Below are 19,326 nucleotides of genomic sequence, written 5' to 3'. Positions count from 1 at the left end.
GATGGACAGGAAAGTGTGATATATATTGCAACATCCTTTTCAAAAATTCAAGTTGAGGCCGGGCGCGGTGGCTCAAGCCTGTAATCCCAGCACTTTGGGAGGCCGAGATGGGCGGATCACGAGGTCAGGAGATCGAGACCATCCTGGCTAACACGGTGAAACCCCGTCTCTACTAAAAACTACAAAAAAAAAAAAAAAAATTAGCCGGGCGAGGTGGCGGGCCCCTGTAGTCCCAGCTACTCAGGAGGCTGAGGCAGGAGAATGGCGTGAACCCGGGTGGCGGAGCTTGCAGTGAGCTGAGATCTGGCCACTGCACTCCAGCCCGGGTGACAGAGCGAGACTCTGTCTCAAAAAAAAAAAAAAATTCAAGTTGATTCCTTCAACTCTGACTTTTGGATTTTCTGTCTTAAATCCAGAAAGACTTGAGAATTTAGAAGAGTAGACAGTACCTTCATTCCAAGAACCATTTCTAAAAGGCAGTAAGTGAAGTGTCAGGTTCAAAGAGAATTCAAAGTTACCACTATCAGGGTATACTTATTCTCTGCCGGATGGGCAAAGAGAGCTGTTGCTATTGTGTTTTGCATGTGGTCTCAGCTGTGCAAATACCAGTTAAACAAGAAAAACATCAAGCCATCTTTATCAGACCTACTAACAACCCAGATAAACTTCTTTAGGATGAATAGTTTAGTAACAAAATAACAAAATTTGCCAACCCACAAGAATCCTTGTATAAAGCACTACTTAGCTCTGAAAGATTATTTTCTCTGAATTATCAGATATCCAGAAATACTTTTTTTATTATAAGGCATGCCAATCCATGCCAATAAAGGTCACAAGAACAAATGTTATGAAGAGTTCAATTTAAACGATTCATAGGTTTTACTGGCTATAGAGATATTTAACTAATAGTTTTGTCACCCTAGAGCAAACTTCACCCAAGGAAACATCTCTTCTGAGCATAAAGGTCAAATCAAGCTCACAACTAGAGCCCCCAGTTTCCCCAGAAATTGAAGGATAATGTCCATATGTCTGTCAGATGGCGACTAGTATGCTAGTACAGAATCCATGGACTGGAAGCACTGTCCTGACCTTACATTTGACACAGGGTCAAATGTGTAACCAAGAGGACTGAAACAAAGGTTCTTTTATATACCGGTTAAAAATTAGATTTCTATGATTGTGGTTCCCATAGTTTGTCTGAATAAAAATTGATCACATTATGAATAAACAATAAAAGACTAAAATCAATTTAGTCAGTTATTAACTTCTGGAATTGTGACATATTAACAACAGAAACCAATCCAGAGCAGGAATGGATATTGTGGTTTCAAAAAGACAAACATGCATTAAATAGGAGATATATGTTTAAATGGTAATGCTCCTTACGATAGCAGTCTAGTAGGTTTGGTATCAAGTTCTAGTGGAGAAATAATTCACCACCATAATCAGCAAAGTAACTAACCAAATGACACATTATTTGTTATTTTCTGACATGCATCTATAATTCTCATTCTGAAGCACAGATTTCTATTTTTCTGGTGCCATCAAGTGGTAACATTATGAAATGTTCTAAGATTAAATGCAAATAACTTAGAAAAATGTCACACTGACCACACTGATGTGTTTTATTTGTCAATTAAACACCAGTGATGTTTTAGCACATAATTATCTGAAAAGAAATGGAAAAATGTCAGAGTGGAATTTTTTATAACTCATACCGATTTTAAACTCCCAACCTAAAATAAGAGTTAAGGCAAAGAATAAAAATGAATAATCTTTAAGACCAGAATGCTCCACTAGCAAACAAAAAAACCAACAGATGGCCGGGTGCGATGGCTCACGCCTGTAATCCCAGCACCGTGGGAGGCCGAGGCAGGCAGATCACCTAAGATCAGTAGTTCAAGACCAGCCTGGCAAACAAAGTGAAACCCCGTCTCTACTAAAAATAGAAAAATTAGTCGGGCATGGTGGCACACACACATAGTCCCAGCTACTAGGGAGGCTGAGGCAGGAGAATCACTTGAACCCCAGAAGCAGAGGCTGCAGCGAGCTGAGATCACACCACTGCCCTCCCGCCTGGGTGACAGAATGAAACTGTATCTCAAAAAAAAAAAAAAAAAAAAAAAAAAACCTAACATTATAAAACCATTTGAAAAATAAAATTAGGATGAAAATGATCTTTCCATCAAAGCAGGAAAACAAGTAACTTCAAAATTAGATTATCAATTAGAAACCTTAAAAGTGATAGCTATTATATAATCATATCAAGATGACAAAATTAATGAGAAATGAATTTAGAATCAATTATTTGAAACTGTGTTAACAGGTTCCAAATAGTTATATCAGCAACTTCAGTAAGACAATAACTAGTGAAAAAAGAAACAAGACTCCAGCTCCTCTTATTGCTATACACACAAAACATTAATAGCTGTTTGATCCTCGGGCCCACCAAAATTAAGTAGCAATTGTGAAATCTGAATTCCCAGTAGAAGATGGCAAATTGAACACATTTCTTTAGCTATTCTCCCTCCAGAAACTCTACTAACACGGCAGTCAAAAAAATTATTTAAGACAAAACCCCATAAGGACAAAGAAACTGAGAAGGTAACGGCGAGAAAATTTTAGAATATAAAAGCTGCCATGGGAATATAATTTAAAAAAAAAAAAAAAGGTAGATGGATGAGAGGTTACTGAAAGAAAATCAAGAGAGTTGCCTGATTTACATGGCATGGTAAAACTCTCCAAAAATTCAGGAATTGTTGGCATCAGGAAGTGGGCGTGAAACCTAAAAATAAGAGAAATGGTCAAAATCCTGGTTAAGAAGCAGCTAGGACCCTCCATAAACAGGCAGGTACACCATTTTATAAAACTGAAAGTTTATACTCCAGAAATTACAAAAGGCTTCTGGACTACAGGATACTAGGCATAATGAGAAGTACTGTAGTTAAAAAATGTTAGCAATACAGGAGACTGATAATCTGAATGGTACTGACAAATCCAAGACCACAGAACAATGAAAATGATGATTTTCTGTAAATGAAACCACTGGAAGAATGTCAGTATCAATCTTTGAATACTGCATCTAAAAAGTCATGTAACTAAACGCAGAATGCTTCATTCTGCTTCTATAAGGAAAAATTTAAGGGTTAAAACAATAGCTAATACTTCAAAAAAGTAAGTTCTATATATGGATGTTCAGTTACATTCAGCTCTACATGTCCCACATCACCTCCATTAATTAAATGAGAATTTACTACAATTACAGAGAACAGAATAGTAGGCAAACCCAAGAATCTTTTATGCTCTTAGTTTAAAAATCCATTTCATTTTGTCTCTTCAGGTCATCAAGAATCTCTGTGAATTACTCCTGAGAGAGATGAAGGCCAGTAAAACACTGCCTTTTCAAGTCAGAAAAGAAAGATTATTATTCATACAAGAGACTTCGAGACATGTTGACTTTTTTTTTAATCCTGTTTTTGTGGATTAATTGATTAAAAATAGAGGGTTAAGTACCTCCAATAATGTCTAACATCTCATGGAACTTAAAGTATATACCCATACATAGGTCTTTTAAGCTTCAGTAATTTCTCATTTTCAGTATTATTTCCATAAGACTAAACAGAAGATATATGTATGTAATTTTTTCCCATGTACCAACAAAAGAGCATGCCAAAACATATTAATATACATAAAATCATACCTTGAACACCTTCTAGGAGTAAATCAACTCCCTTCCTATAAAAATCAGAAGCAGCTTCATAGTCATCTTCTTCTTCCTTTTTTAAAGCCAGCTTTATTAATTCTCCTGCTTTCTCCAAATAATCTCTCTTGCCAAGCCTGGGTTTTAAACTGCCAGGAAAGAGGCTACGACTTTCCCGTTCTTCTTCTGTTTTGCTCTGTTCACTGTCAGAAGCAACAGCCCCTAGTGCTGAAGAATCCGAAGAAAGATTGAGACCAAAAGTTCTAATGGGAGAATTTTGATTGGAAGCCATTCCATCATCTAATTCAGCAAGAGAATCCACATCAACAGTAAGAGATATCAGATCACTGTCACTGGAGAAGCCTAGAAATATGATCACAATAGTAAACAGATATTAAATTGAGAATCAGCCAAACGAATACAAATCATACTAATTATTCATTTTTCGTATTATCCAAGTCAATTTGGAAGGCTGTAATTTACTGATGGAAGTCAGTGTCTAGCAATTTGTTTCGGCTTAGTCCATTCACTTTACTGTCTCTCTGTAACTCTGGAAGACAACTTCTTGCCTTAATCATCAAACTAAAATTGAAGACAAATCTTTATCTAGTTTGGTTGTCAAAAAGAACCTTTACCACAAGATCCCGTAAGCTATTTACAGAAAACTGCTGCCTGTACACACAGTTGCTATAAATAATAGCATTTTGATAAAGGAAAAAGTACTTGAATCTCAGTGCTCTCTCTTTCTCTCTTTTTTTTTTTTTTTTTTTTTTTTTTTTTTTTTTGAGGACAGCACCTTGCTATGTTGTTCAGCTGCACTCCAACTTCTGGGCTCAAGCAATCCTCCTACTTCAGTCACCTGAGTAGCTTAGATGGCATAAGCCACCAAGCCCAGCTCCAGCTCTTAAAACTCATTATGTGACCAATAGCAGGTTACTTGATAGTATTACTCATTATGTAAGACTTTAAATGAGAAATAGAGTGAATGCATATAAAGCATAATAGACTATCATTATATTATAACTTTTATAACAATTATATAAACAGGGTGAATATCCTTCATCTGAAATGCTCAGAAGTGTTTCAGAGTTCAGATTTTCAGATTAGAGATACTCAACCTGTAACTATATAACAACTATACAATGCATCCTCAGAAGTGTGCTTTTAGGTAGCCATCCATATCTGGAAAATGTATACTATTTAGCATTTCTTAAAGACTGAATTTTTAGACATTTTATCTTAACCTCTTCTATAAGCTTTTGGAAAGGTATTTTTCCACCTTAGTTTTCAGACAAAAAATAAGTAATAGGTGCTACTGAATTATTTAGCAGTGAAAATTCCTTCTCCTAGTTCATATAACTGACATCATGGTAAACGAGCATGATCTATAATACATATCAAACTTTCTGCTCTCAGGACTGCCTTTTATATTCTTCAAAATCATTGTGGACTCTACAAAGCTTTTGTTCATGTGAATTGTATCTGTGAATATTTATTAAATACCAATATTGATATTTAGAAAAGAAGTCTAGAAATGTTTAAAATAAAGCATTAAAGCCCCATTACATGGTAACATAATTTTTATGAAAAATTACTATATTTTCAAAAACAAAAAAAGTTAGTGAAAGAAGTGGCATTGTTTCACATTTTTGTAAATCTTGTTAATGTCTGGATTAACAGAAGATAGCTAGACTCTCATATCTGATTCTGCTCACAATCTGTTGTCATATGTTGTTTCGGATGAAAGATATGAAGGAAATGTCACATAGATAATGTAACTGAAAAAGAAACAAGTATTAGCCTTTTCAAATAATTATGAATATTGTTCTCTGATACTACACCAAAACTCAACAAGTGACAGTTTTTTAAAGCTTAGTTGTAATGTGGAATATAAAATCCTATGAATGAAATTTTTGTTTCTGTTACATTCAAATCCACTGGTCTCTCTTGCACACTGAATGGATCTTTCACCTGTGCATGAATTTATAACATCACCCATTGGTCATCCTGAAAATATTCGTTCCTTTAGTTACAAAGATCTTCCAAATGTTGACAGCACATTTCATTATCCCAAAAAAATCATATGTCAACATTTCATTATCTACTAATCTCATCAGAACATTCTTTTAGTATTGGGAAACTGTCAAACCCAAAGTGGCAGATAGAGGTTATCGGAAAATCCTAATTTTGAATCAAAAACTCCAATTTTATTATTGGCAACAAATAATATCAGTTGTTTTCCTTTAAGTGTCAGCTAACTTCACTCCTTTTCAAGAAAAAAATGGGCCAAATACACAAGTCTGAATAATGACAGTTTGTCAATTGTTCTTTTAAGCAAAATGGTGTCCCATGAAAAAACCAGCTAGTTCAGCCAATGGCTCAAACAACTGCACAAGTGCTTTTCCTCCAGACGACCATGGTAGTTCAGGATGCAGGGTGCTTTATGTATAATTCTCGTTCTTTCACACAGCATATTAAAAAGACAAGTAACAAGGGTTAAGATTTAATAAAATTAACAGTTTCTACTACTTAGGAAAAATTAGCATTGGTTTTATAAGTATGTGCAATGAGTACTGTTACAGTTTGGTGACACTGCCTTGATTCATGCCCAAGCACAGCAGTTTCACCTACCACGGCTTTTGTATCATCGGGGCAAATGTCACCAGGGTGAAAAGACAAAGAATGTTCTGGCATTATGATCAAAATAGTTTTGCTTTATGAACTCCCTGAAAATATCTCAGAAACACCCAGAGATCTGAAGATTACATTTGAGAGTCAGTGATCTATATCATTAAATAAGATTGACAACAGAGTTATATAAAAACTAGTTTAGAAATAACTATGAGATCCACATTCACCACTGAACGTTATCTGCCAAGTTTCTCAGAAAAAAAATTAAAAAGAAAATGATTTCCTCAGGATTATATACTAAATCAAAATTAAAAGTGAATTAGACTATACAATTCTAGATCAGGGATCAGCAAACTTTTTCTATAAAGGGCCAGAAAGTAAATTATTTTAGGCTTTGCAGGCCATATGTGGTCTCTGTCACTACTCAACACTGCCGTTATAGTGCAAAAGCAGCCATAGACAATATATAAATGAATAAGCATGGCTGTGTTCCAGTAAAACTTTATTTAGACATTGAAGTGTGAATTCCTTATAATTTTCCCATCACAAAATCACAAAATCATATTCTTTTAATTTTTTTAACCATTTAAAAATGCAAAAACTATTCTTAGTTTTCAGGCCATACAAAAAACAGGTGTGGCAGGCCACATTTAGCCCATAGAACATAGTTTTGCCAACCCCTATTTTAAATTCAAATTGCCTACTTCATATCAAATAAAGTAAGTTAGGGTAAAAACATGTTACTGGCCACTAAGCCCAAATTTCTAATCAGCTTTAGATGCCGCTTTGGTACCTTGTCAATATATATCCTCATTTTCAACTTTTTTCAAGTCCTTAGAATGCCCAAAAAGAACAAATTCTATTCCCAAAAAGCAACAGATTTCATTAAACCGACAATCTCAAATGAGATTCATTGAGCCTAGTGAAAATCTTTTCAGTTCTCTGACATTTCAACCATACAGACAGTAACAGTACTTCATAATAAGAATCTTTTATAGCAATCCAAGTTATTTATCTATTATCCTAAGAAATATATATAAATTTTATGAGATTTTTCTTAAATCATTTTAAACATGTTACGTATTTCAATGTAAACTTATTTCCTAAAATGATGCCAATATATAACCTAGCCCGTTGAAACTAATAAACAGATAAGGTTGAAAAAAGTTCTGGTTTATACAGCTAATCACAAAAGAAAGGAAATGCTGTGTTAGAGATCTCTTTTGTCTGTTCTCTGGTGTCTTGTCACTACAACCTTCACACCATCTATCACATTGTTCTGTTTCATGTTTTGCCCCATTTTTCCTTTTAACAATAACAATAACACCAAAGGGCAAGAGGGCAAAGTTATGTATACTCTGTTTCTTGGCTTTTGACCACAAAAAACTAGTACCATAGTCATATTTCCTCTTACTTTTCAAATCATATTTTATTAGCAATGAGAATCATAATTAAATGAGATTAGATCAAAAAAGAAAGACCATTAAAATACCTAGAGAGAAAGACAGTAAGATTAAGTAAATAAACATTCCATACAAAGTGTTCCTTTTTAAATTCTAAATAATTTCTTAATTCAGCATCTTTAAAAGCAAGCACACATACACCCCAGCAGATAAAAAAGAGAAATTTATATTGCCAAACCAGAAGAAGCAAAGAAAAACAAAAAGACATTTATTTTAACCTTTTTAGAGGACAATTTGCCAATGCATATCAAAAGTGCAAAATTGCTTCTTTCACCCAGAAATTCAGCAATTTATACCAAAACCAATCAGAAATGTAGAAAACAGATCTACATACAAGAATGTCCATCTGTCCATCACAAAAATTAGTAAAAAGGTGGCAATAACAAATTCCTAACAATAGATTATAATACCTCCTTATGACAAAATATTATACAGCTATTAAAATCATTTTATAGAATATTTAATGCTAAAGTGTCTTTTTGATATATTATGCAAAAACAACAAACTACAAATGAGTATGTATACTATAATTCTACTTTAAAAACAAACACACATAGAAAAGAGGCTTGAAAGACACACTATTAACAGTGATTTTCTGTGTATGGTAAGATTACAGGTAATTCTATAATATAGATTTTAATAATATACTTTGTGTATGGTAAGCCCTTAAGCTCAGTATCTGAAAGATACCAAAAGAGATGCATCAGGGGCCAACATTGGGAATTTATTTGAATAAAAGAAAGTTATACAGGCATCATTTGTGAAATATAAACCTATATGGATCAACCATCAGCTAGTGCCAAGAATTCCAAACTTAAAAAAGGAGTTAGACATGAGTATAAAGACAGATCTGTTTAAAGCAGGCAAACCCCTGACACCTCTTCCTTGCCCACCTTATTCCTTTAACTCTCCTCTTGAAGCTGCACCTTACCATGCCTGAAAAGCCTAACCCTACCATATCTCCTCGACCATACAATGCAACTAATCATCTTCTAGTACTCACTGGTATCTTTCTCTTCCATATTTAAGCAGTTTCTAAATTCTCTTCTTCTCAATGAAGTATTTTCCGGCCAGTTCAAGGAAGATAACATTTTAAAATTCCCTTCACCACCACAGCAATGAATCTTATTTATAAACACATTATATGTAAATATTCAATGCCTAATTTATATTATATAGTTAACACATCTGCTTAATACAGTGCTTGTTCAACTCCTAGAAATCACACTACGATTCAACTTATTTTATACAAAACTACATGTAAGTATCATACGAAGCGCAAACTAGCTCCCTAAAGGCCAGAAAGAAAGTTAACTCGTAAGATACAGGGAGCAACAAGCAAGTGACAGGTTCTCAGTCTAGGTAGGAAGGATACTGTGGATAAGGCAGGGCAACCACTGACATTGGATATAATATAGAGACTATTTGTCAAAAGTTAAACCAACCTGAAGTCAACCCCATACTTAAAGAGGCCCTCTGGGCCATCGCAAGAGTAAAAGGTGCATCCTTCACCAACACCATCAAGGCAAAAACCTAAGCTTTTTTTGGAAGTGATACAAGGGGAAAAAGTCAAAGGTTCTATGAAAGCGTTCTGCCTCCAGGTTCGTATCACAGAAATTCAAGTCTCAGGGCTATTAGAGGGCCCCAGGTGACTTGTTAAAAAGCAGCTACAGACATAGGCGTTTATTTAGCATCCCAGTTCACCTACCTACCCTTACCTCTGTGCTTTGAACTGCTCAGAGTAGGGCAGTATAGTGAAATCTGTCTAGGACACCATCTCTGAAAGACAGGCCCCAGGGGAACAGGTTGAGTTGCCATAGAATAAATCTTTATACTATAAACTATCAGAAATCTGTATTTGAAGACCATCTGTAAAAAGAGATCGGTTTCCTTTAGAACAACAGGTGGTCTCTCATGGGTGACTATATATAAAATACATGGCCTCATTATTATTAGCTGATAGCTTTCACTGAGCCCTGAGGTTCAAATATTGCCATAGTCAACAAAAAGGAATTTCTATTTTTCCTAGTAGCAATGACTCATGCTCCATGCACAAAGCAAGTTATCTAGCCAGCAGAACAAAGGTTACCCTAAGGTAGAAGACACACATATCAGTTTCCATTAAGAAAGAAGCCCTTATAAATATGATTTTAAGTGAATACCTAAATCTAAAGCTTAATGCTAGTTAAGATTCCTGTATGTGATTCCCTATTCATCATTTAGTAATAGCTATTGTTACAAAAAAGAACGTTTCCTTTCAAGTTTCACATTTTTATAACGTTCTTGGGTCATGTCTACAGTTCCTTGAAAACGTATGGAAAGAGCATCAGAATATCTCGTACAGATCTGGAAAAACAACAAAATAAGCCCAGAAAACAACACAGCAATCTTAATTACAACCCTAATACTGCTATTTTATCATAATAAAGATCCACTGCTTGGCTTCATTTTTTACCAAATGAACTTTGTACTCTGCTACTCTCCATAACTTTCTCTAGCCTGCAGGATATCAAGCCCATTACCAGTACGCAAGTAGCTCATGCTGAATTTTCTATACCAAATATGCCTTCTCCCTGCCTCCCCTCCATAAAATGGAATCTCTTAATTTCAAAATATGGTTCTGTAAGTGCTATCAAATACCTGGAGTACCTTAGGCACATGGCTAAACTTCTCTGAAATTCAAACTCTGTATTGTAAAATAAGACATTTAGGTATATCATTTCTAATGATTCCCATGGCATACCATGAATATTCTGTTATTTGTTCCACCTAACCCCCAAACTCCTAATATCCAATATTATCCTCAATAGCCCTAGAATTTTTAAGAGCCAATATTTATCATCGGTGTCATGTATATAATTTACACACACTGGTACATTCTCATTTGTGGTTATCTTGGAAAAAAACAAATGACCTGTTCTTTTTTGTCAAGCTCCACTACCAAAGAAAATTCAATTAGGGGCAGAGAATAAAATTAAGTTGGGCAAATAAGCACATAACAGAAAACAGAATCTCTTTCAGCTGAGTATGCAAGAGATATTCTAATATACTTAACACCAAAGGGCCTAGAAAAATGCCAGTAACAAGATTTAGAGTTCTCATGCTGCCACCTAGTGGACATTTGCACTTAATTTTACTTTTAATTTAAATTACTTGCACTTTCTATACATTTACATTTAAATTAATATTTAATACTTTCTATATTTTGTCAGCTTAAACTACACCATGTAGTAAATAGGCTTTAAGTTTGTCTTGAAAATAGATTTAGGTTATTAAGTAACCAATCATGTGACAAATATTCCTATTTAAAATAACCTTCCTCAAAGTGTCAAAGTTTAAATCTATTAAATGAAAATAACACAAATAATAAGACAAAATGGTATTTTGATACAGAAGATTTTTTTTTTTTTTTTTTTGAGGCGGAGTCTCGCTCTGTTGCCCAGGCTGGAGTGCAGTGGCCGGATCTCAGCTCACTGCAAGCTCCGCCTCCCGGGTTTACGCCATTCTCCTGCCTCAGCCCCCCGAGTAGCTGAGACTACAGGCGCCCACCACCTCGCCCAGCTAGGTTTTTTTTTTGTATTTCTTAGTAGAGACGGGGTTTCACAGTGTTAGCCCGCATGGTCTTGATCTCCTGACCTAGTGATCCGCCCGTCTCGGCCTCCCAAAGTGCTGGGATTACAGGCTTGAGCCACCGCGCCCGGCCCAGAAGATTTTTTTCAAACTTAAATAACTATACACCTTTCCAATTAGACCAACCACTGCTTTGAATATAATCAACACTATTCAATTCAACACAGTTTAATCACAATCTTCATGTCTATCTACACATGGGAAAGAATTATCAGGTGACTGTAACCACAAAGATAAATTGAGTGATCAGCTTATTGTATGTAGCAGATCTTAAGAACTAATATTCTTAAATGTCTCCTGGAATAACAAAATCTACCCCCACCTGCCATCAAATAAACATACAAATCTTGAGCTTAATGTCATTTAAGGGATCCGTTGCAAAGACCAGCAATAGATGCTATCCTCAAAATGTACATTTCATTTACTTTAAAACGGTTAACTCAAGACAGTTTAATAGATCCTGTCGTATCTCTCCAATTGTTACAACAAGCATTTGGGGAGTTCTTAATCCACAATTTCCAGCCAAAAAAAAGTGGGGGTAGATTTTGTTATTCCAGAAGACATTTAAGTATATTCATTCTTAAGATCTGCTACATATAATAAGCTGATCACTCAGTTTTTCTTTATGGTTACAATCACCTAATTATTTTCTCTCATTTGCTGCATGAACCAGAAAAAATATCCCTCCTCAAACTGAAAAGTAATGTGTTAGGAAGAGGAAATGACACAGGTTACCACATGAGACTATACCAATATCCAAGTCTCTGATATCGAGGCCAGCATGGCAGTGAAGCAATCTATGCCCTTCAAAAAGGCCAACAGGTGAAAGAAATATGTCAAGGAGCTCAACTGATAAGCACCGATTTGGGCAGGTTTCCACAAATGTCCTAGTAACTTCACAGCTAAATTTAATTCAAGGAAAAGACGTAAGTTGAAACAGACATAATGGAAATAAGATGTTAGCAACAAATTACATCTTCTTTCATCTTGGAAAAAATATAGTTTAACTTCTTTGAACAAAGGAGATAAAGAGTAACCAGGATTTCATTTTTAAAATGTAAAACAGTATTAACTTTTTGTTTAAAAACCTACTAAATAATATCCTAACTTTTGATTTCATATTAAACAAAATATATTTACCAGTTTATCACCAAATTATTTTTTTACAAAACCTTAAAGGGGTTTCTCTATCCCATGCTACTACAAAGTAACCGTGATTTTAAAAAACAGGCCAGGCACAGTAGCTCACACCCATAATGTCAGCACTTTGGCAGGCCAAGGCAGGAGAAACACTTGCATCCAAGAGTTCGAGACCTGCCTGGGCAGCATAGTGAGACCCCATTTCTACAAAAAATTTAAAAAGAAAAATTAGCCAGGCATGGTTGTGCCTGCCTGTAGTCCCAGCTACTCAGGAGGCTGAGGAAGGAGAATCACTTGAGCCCAGGACATCAAGGCTGTACCCAGCCTGGGTAACACAGTGAGACCCTATCACAAAACAAATAAACAGAAATCCAGATCTTCATGTTTTCCCCAGAAAACTTTCATTTCAAAGTATATTAGGATCTGTCGACTGCATTTTTAAGGTATTAACAAAAATAATGATCACTTCGCCTCTACATCTGTTCTCTGAGAAGTGATCAACTTGCCATGTCACTCTAACTGTAACTAAAGAACATTGAAACAGCAGACTATATATTAAGATTTACCCCCTCCAGCTTACTCCACCAGCTAGCTAATTCACAAATATGAAAAATGACAATCCACCTTTAAAACACGGCTTAAAACAGTACACTTAGAGAAGTTTTCAAGGGGTGAATCACTTTCTCACATTTTAGCTTTAAATCCAAAACCGAAGCATTTGTCACCACGATCCCTCTAACAACCCTCCATTTTGCTGCATACCTGTGGGGCTTGGCTGGCTGCTGACTTTCCTGCTCTTTTACTACTAGATGTTCCTCTCCCTGGTTGTCTCCAGAGTTTGCAGACCTTTTGGTATTAAGTATATCTTCCACTTTCCCACTATGCCAAATAACCTCAGGATATTTAAAAGCCATTTTCCCTATCAAATAACAATGAATTCGCAAGCTATCCGACACTTTGATCTATCTGTATTTATCAACCTAGTATCTTTCCGCAGGATTAATTTGCCAGGCATACAACTTTTAAAGGGAGGGGAGAAAAACAACATAACCATTAACAGCATTTCCAGTTCCATGTTTTTCATTCTTCATGGATCACAGTGTGTTTCAGAGATGGTAATGTAGTTGAAAAACTAAACCGCACTGACAGGATAAAATGTCAACATTCTTTTTAGATGTCATAAGTCGTTTTCTGTGTTTTTAACAGAAATGTTGGCCCCACTTTCTCTCATAAAAGCACATTTCTAAAAGGTAAATCCTTCCAAAGAAAACACATCTTTTTGAAACTTCAGAGGTAAACTCTGAAACCACTGCTTTAGGAAGGGTCACCCTTACAGCTCAATTTGCCTGAGGCTGTCCTGTGTCATGTTTGTGGCCTTGGTATAACTATTCATAGCACTGTCTATAATTCTCAGAAGTGTCCCAGTTTGGACAATAAACTACATGCTGACCCTGGCTTTAGGTTGTGTCTCCTTCAGCATTAATACAGCCATCTGTTCACCTTGAACAGCCATCGATATTTTAGAATACCATCCCAAGCAAACTCATTCCTAATAATTATGCTTCTCCCCTTCTGGCCTAGACTACAGCAAAGAACAGAAAGATCTCTGCAGAGCTTGCATCCATGATTGCCTTACACTAAAATAGGCTCCCGAGATACTCTTCTCTCACCATGGTTGACTCCCACCTAGTAACAGAAGCTTACAGTAGGTATCAGAAGAATATAACTACTCCCGTATCACAAAACCTTTGATTCTTCTATCAAAAAAACAGAGAAAAGAAACATTCTGCATTTCTGACTATTGTACTCTTCGTTGAACACTCTCATAATTTTTTTTTTTTTTTTTTTAGACGGAGTCTCACTCTGTTGCCCAGGCTGGAGTGCAGTGGCGTGATCTTGGCTCACTGCAACCTCCACCCACACAGTTCAGGCAATTCTCGTGCCTCAGCCTCCCAAGTAGCTGGGATTACAGGCACCAGCCACCTTGTCTGGCTAATTTTTGTATTTTTAGTAGAGACGGGGTTTCACCATGTTGGTCAGGTTGGTCTCAAATTCCTGACCTCAAGTGATCCTCCTGCCTCGGCCTCCCGAAAGTGCTAGGATTACAAGCGTGAGCCACTATGCCCAGCCTCTCCTACAAATCTTTCTAACTCTCCTACTTGTTCTGTATTGGGTGTCACAGAATCAGTATGGAATCAAGTGGAAAATGGGTACTCCTCTTTCTCAGGAGTAGAGAAACTGAGGCAACAGCCAGCTTAGGTTATCCGGAAAAGTTACCTTCCAAAGAAACTAGTTCTATTAAAATCACATTGGGATCCCAAGCAGGCACTAGATTTTCCAAACCTTCACAAGGATCTCTGATTAAAATAGGTCACAAAAAAGATTATTTTACCACCACCCCCCCCCAAAAAAAACCATAATAGATTATACAGTAAAATTACTATCAACAATGTTTTTCTATGACCCTGGCAGAATCAGGGTGGAGTCAAAGGTATTGAGAACTCAATGAAGACCCCTGGGCATGTGGGCCCCATGCATTACACAGAACACAAAGTTTAAATAAATAGATGTTAAGTCAATGGAAAATACAATGAAAAGCAATAAAAGCTAACCACTTCTCAACATGGTAGTACCAAAAGAAAAAAAAATGTAAGTGCATCAGCCCACATAATAGATAAGAACATGTTGCTATTACCAAATCACGATGGAAATTTACTGTAACAGATTTACGTCAGTGTGGCTGCTGCTGTATGACAGAGTACATACCCTCACAAAAACAGCACTACAATGAGATGATGGCTACCTCATCCTCATAAAGCATCCTCCTCCACCATAAATTCTTACCGAGATAAGAAATACTATTTAGTCTATTATTTTACCTTTAATAAACCAAACTAAGCCAGCTAAAACAAATCTAACTATCTACTTTGATTTTAAAAACCCCTCCTACCCTTGCCCCCAAATCTTTTTTTAATACCGTAACCTTCCCTGAAAAAAAACTAGTTACAGAAATCCAAAGGCTGAAATGTACATATTTTAATTTTCCTATAAATTCAAGTGTGCCTTAATAGAGGAATAAAACAAGAGATTAACCATTCTTGAATGAAAGTGATTAAAATTTGATTTAGACTCATTTTATCTAAAAACTTATCAAAAACACTAAAACTGCCTTAGGGTTTATTCTTTCTGGGTAAATGACTAAATCTCTAAAGCCAGTCTTGAAATTAATTGTCTAAAAGTCAGACGCGCTAAAGAAATGAGTAAGGCTTTTTTCTTTTTTTTCTTTTGAGACAAAGTCTCGCTTTGTTGTCCAGGCTATAGTGCAGTGGTGCAATCTCGGCTCACTGCAAACTCCACCTCCTGCGTTCAAGCGATTCTTGTGCCTCAGCCTCACGAGTAGCTAGGATTACAGGCGTCTGCCACCACGCCAAGCTAATTTTTCTATTTTCGTAGAGACAGGGTTTCACCACGTTGGCTAGGCTGGTCTCAAACTCCTGACCTCAGGTGATCCACCCGCCTGGGCTTCCCCAAGTGCTGGGATTACAGGCATGAGCCACCATGCCCAGCCAAGTAAGGCATTCTTACACTAGACAATACAAATTCAGAACTACTCATTACACATTTCATCACCTCTAAGATGCCATTAATTGGAGGATTATTTTATATACCACTAAGACAAAAAGCTGTCAAATAAATATGATATCACTGACCCAATATCATGCACCCAATATCAGTGACAGTAAAATGTGAAGAAAAAAGGTATCTTAGAGTCAGTGAAATACCCTCAAATTCCTATATACATCTGTGTTTTTGCAATGCAGATATGATTTATAGTCTTCTGTAATCAAAACCTTCAAAATGCAAAAAAGTTAAAATCTCTTACCTTCTGTACTACATTCAGGAAAGGTATCAATGAGGGAATCTGAGTGAGCTTCAGCAGGACCAATTAATTCAGAACTATCATTAATTATTCCACCCTAAAAAGATAAGAGCAATTGTGCTTCATTAGCATTAAGAGCATAAACAATACTAAATTAACAACAGTTATCCCAATTAAGTATGTGTAAAAATTTACAGAAATGACTATACTGATCTATTAAACTAGATGACAAGTGTTTTCAAAAAAATCAATAAGTATATCAACATTGGTTCATCGACTGTAACAAATGTACTACACCAACCCAAGATATTTAATGGCAGAAACTGGGGGCTGCGGGGGAAGAAGAGATATTGAGAAAACTCTGTACTTTCTGCACAATTTTTCTATAAACCTAAACTGCTCTAGAAATACACTATTATTTTAAAATTCAATAGGAATATTATCATGTTTATAATAATATGTGGTTTTTTATAAAAGTATATTATGTTAACTCTACCCAAGTACTCATTAAGCAAATGCAGAAGAAGGAAAAAAAAAAAAAACATGAACTAAAGAATATTGTTCAGTATCCTTGGGGACTGGTCATTTTAATTAGTGATAAATGATGGCCCATCAGGAATTCATTGAATTTTATCCAGTTATACCCTACAACATATCACACAGCACCTCAGGTGATCTGAGAAGCCATTTAAAGTTTGAGAACCACTTGTATACAATTATAGGTAAAACTAAAAAAAAATTAAGGTACTTTCAGTAGAGATATCTTTTAAAGATATAAAAAAATAGAAAACTGATTTCTCTATGTGGCCATCATTTTAATTCCCTATTTAGGTTTGCAAATTCACGCCTCAAAAAGTTATCTTACTCTACATGCAGCTAGAGAATGATATCATCAGACAAGTAGTGGTGGTATGATGTTGTGCTATGGCTTTATGAAGTGAATGCTCCAATCACGATATAAGAGCTTATAATCCTTAAGTAATTAAAACAATAGCTCTTCTGCTCCTTAATATCTTCCCTTCTACCTTCTACCAACAGTTCTATCCCTCCAAACGCTACTAACAGAATAATAAAGCTCAAAAGAATTACAAGCCCCCATTTTCTCTCTACTTCAGCACAAAAAAATTAAATGACTATCTTTTTTCTTTTTTTTTTTTTTTTTTTTTTGAGACGAAGTCTTGCTGTCTCCCTGGCTGGAGTGCAGTGGCGTGATCTCAGCTCCCTGCCTCCCGGGTTCACGCCATCCTCCTGCCTCAGCCTCCCGAGCAGCTGGGACTACAGGCGCCCGCCACCACGCCCAGCTAACTTTTTTGTATTTTTAGTAGAGATGGGGTTTCACCGTGTTAGCCAGGATGGTCTCGATCTCCTGACCTCGTGATCCGTCTGCCTCAGACTCCCAAAGTGCTGAGATTACAGGTGTGAGCCATGGCGCCCGGCCATTAACGACTATCTTTACCTAATCAGAAGTCCCTTCTCTGTCAACTTAATTTTAAGGAATAGAAATTGGAAATGGTCCCTGTCAAATTACCAAATTTTACTTCCCTGAGTGTTATGTGAACTAAAATTTTAAAAATGATTATTCTCTTTAGGAACAACAATGTGTATTACTTTATTCTACCCTTTATTACAATATTCAGATTACAGCTTATATTTGAACTTTTCTCCAAAAAGAGTATCTATTGTCAACTAAGTCATCTTTTAAACAACATCCAAACCAAATCAAGATTTTCGAGTATTCCAGAGAATGTTAAAAGACAAAATAAATTTTAAAAGAAAGTATATTTCAACTATTAACTACCTCTTCTACCACTAGGTGTGCGATTTAAGTTACCTACCTATAAAATGTCTTCTAAGACATTATTTTATTTTACATATTTCATGCAAAATAAAAAATATACACAAAGTATTTAGAGCAATGTAGGCACTCAATAAGTGTTTATTATTAGTTGACATAAGATCTTCTTGTAAGATAAAATTTAAAATGCAAAAAGAGTATCTATTGTAGACTAAACCATCTTTTAAACAACATCCAAACCAAATTAAGATTTTCAAGTATTCTAGAGAATGGTAAAAGACAAAGGTAATTCTAAAAGAAAGTATCTTTCAACCATCAACTACCTCTTCTACCACTAGGTGTGCGATTTAAGTTACCTACCTATAAAATGTCTTCTAACTAAGACGTTATTTTATTTTACATATTTCATGCAAAATAAAAAATACAAAGTATTTAGAACAATGTAGGCACTCAATAAATGTTTACTAGTTAACATAAGATCTTGTAAGGTAAAATTTAAAATGCAAAACGTTTTAGCTCATAATCCTAAATATTTTATTTACCTAGTTTAACAAACACTGTTATAAAAAATAAATAGTAAAGAACAAATATTTAATGAAACACAACAAAAACCGTTATACAGGAACTAGAGGGATGTAGCAGTAAAATAATGCCACAATCCTAATTTTAAATTTCTAATTCAAAAATAACCTTTTGGGTGTTTCTGAGTATGCAGTAAAAAAATTTCACAGAAATTCTGGGATACATAGTATCTCAAAGTTTTTTTGTTAATGAAGAGTCTAACAGGGAAGGACTTCTGGTATAGTGAAGTTAGGAGATCCAGCAAATGCTTTCCCCAAAAGGCAATTATAAATCTGGAGAAATCTGTCAAAACCACCATTGAGGGCTCTGGAAATTGACTAAAAGCATAAAGCAAATGAAACAGTGGCTACTGAGAAACCACGGAACCACAGGTAAGAACTATGCAAGTCTGTGATGTTCTTGCCTCGGTTCTTCCCAACCCCCATGCCAGCTGGGTGGTGACAGTAATTACATAAAGGCAAGGCAAGTCTTGAAAACCAGCAGGTTCACTTTTGAGGAGGCTAAC

The 19,326-nt window shown here is 35.6% G+C and overlaps 1 protein-coding gene across 47 annotated transcripts in view; it reads right to left on the bottom strand.

Annotated features, from left to right (window-relative positions):
* RPS6KC1 (ribosomal protein S6 kinase C1) overlaps nt 1-19,326 on the bottom strand; it is a 215,008-nt gene that overhangs the window by 136,061 nt on the left and 59,621 nt on the right. For 37 of the 47 annotated variants that reach the window (XR_012432978.1, XR_012433030.1, XR_012433032.1 and 34 more), the window contains 2 exons: nt 16,448-16,541; nt 3,701-4,063 (listed from right to left, as the gene is read on the bottom strand). Coding sequence is in view for 36 of the 47 variants with exons in the window: in XM_005540816.5 (XP_005540873.1) it covers nt 3,701-4,063; nt 16,448-16,541 (457 nt within the window). In the remaining 11 variants the exon portion in view is untranslated. The remainder of the gene's footprint in view (nt 1-3,700; nt 4,064-16,447; nt 16,542-19,326) is intronic. The other 10 variants (XR_012432999.1, XR_012433028.1, XM_074036347.1 and 7 more) reach the window with 1 other exon arrangement.

The sequence above is a fragment of the Macaca fascicularis genome, chromosome 1 (genome assembly GCF_037993035.2).
Source record: "Macaca fascicularis isolate 582-1 chromosome 1, T2T-MFA8v1.1".
NCBI lineage: Eukaryota > Metazoa > Chordata > Mammalia > Primates > Cercopithecidae > Macaca > Macaca fascicularis.
Note: the sequence above shows the minus strand (reverse complement) of the source record. Positions and strands in the feature narration are given on the sequence as shown.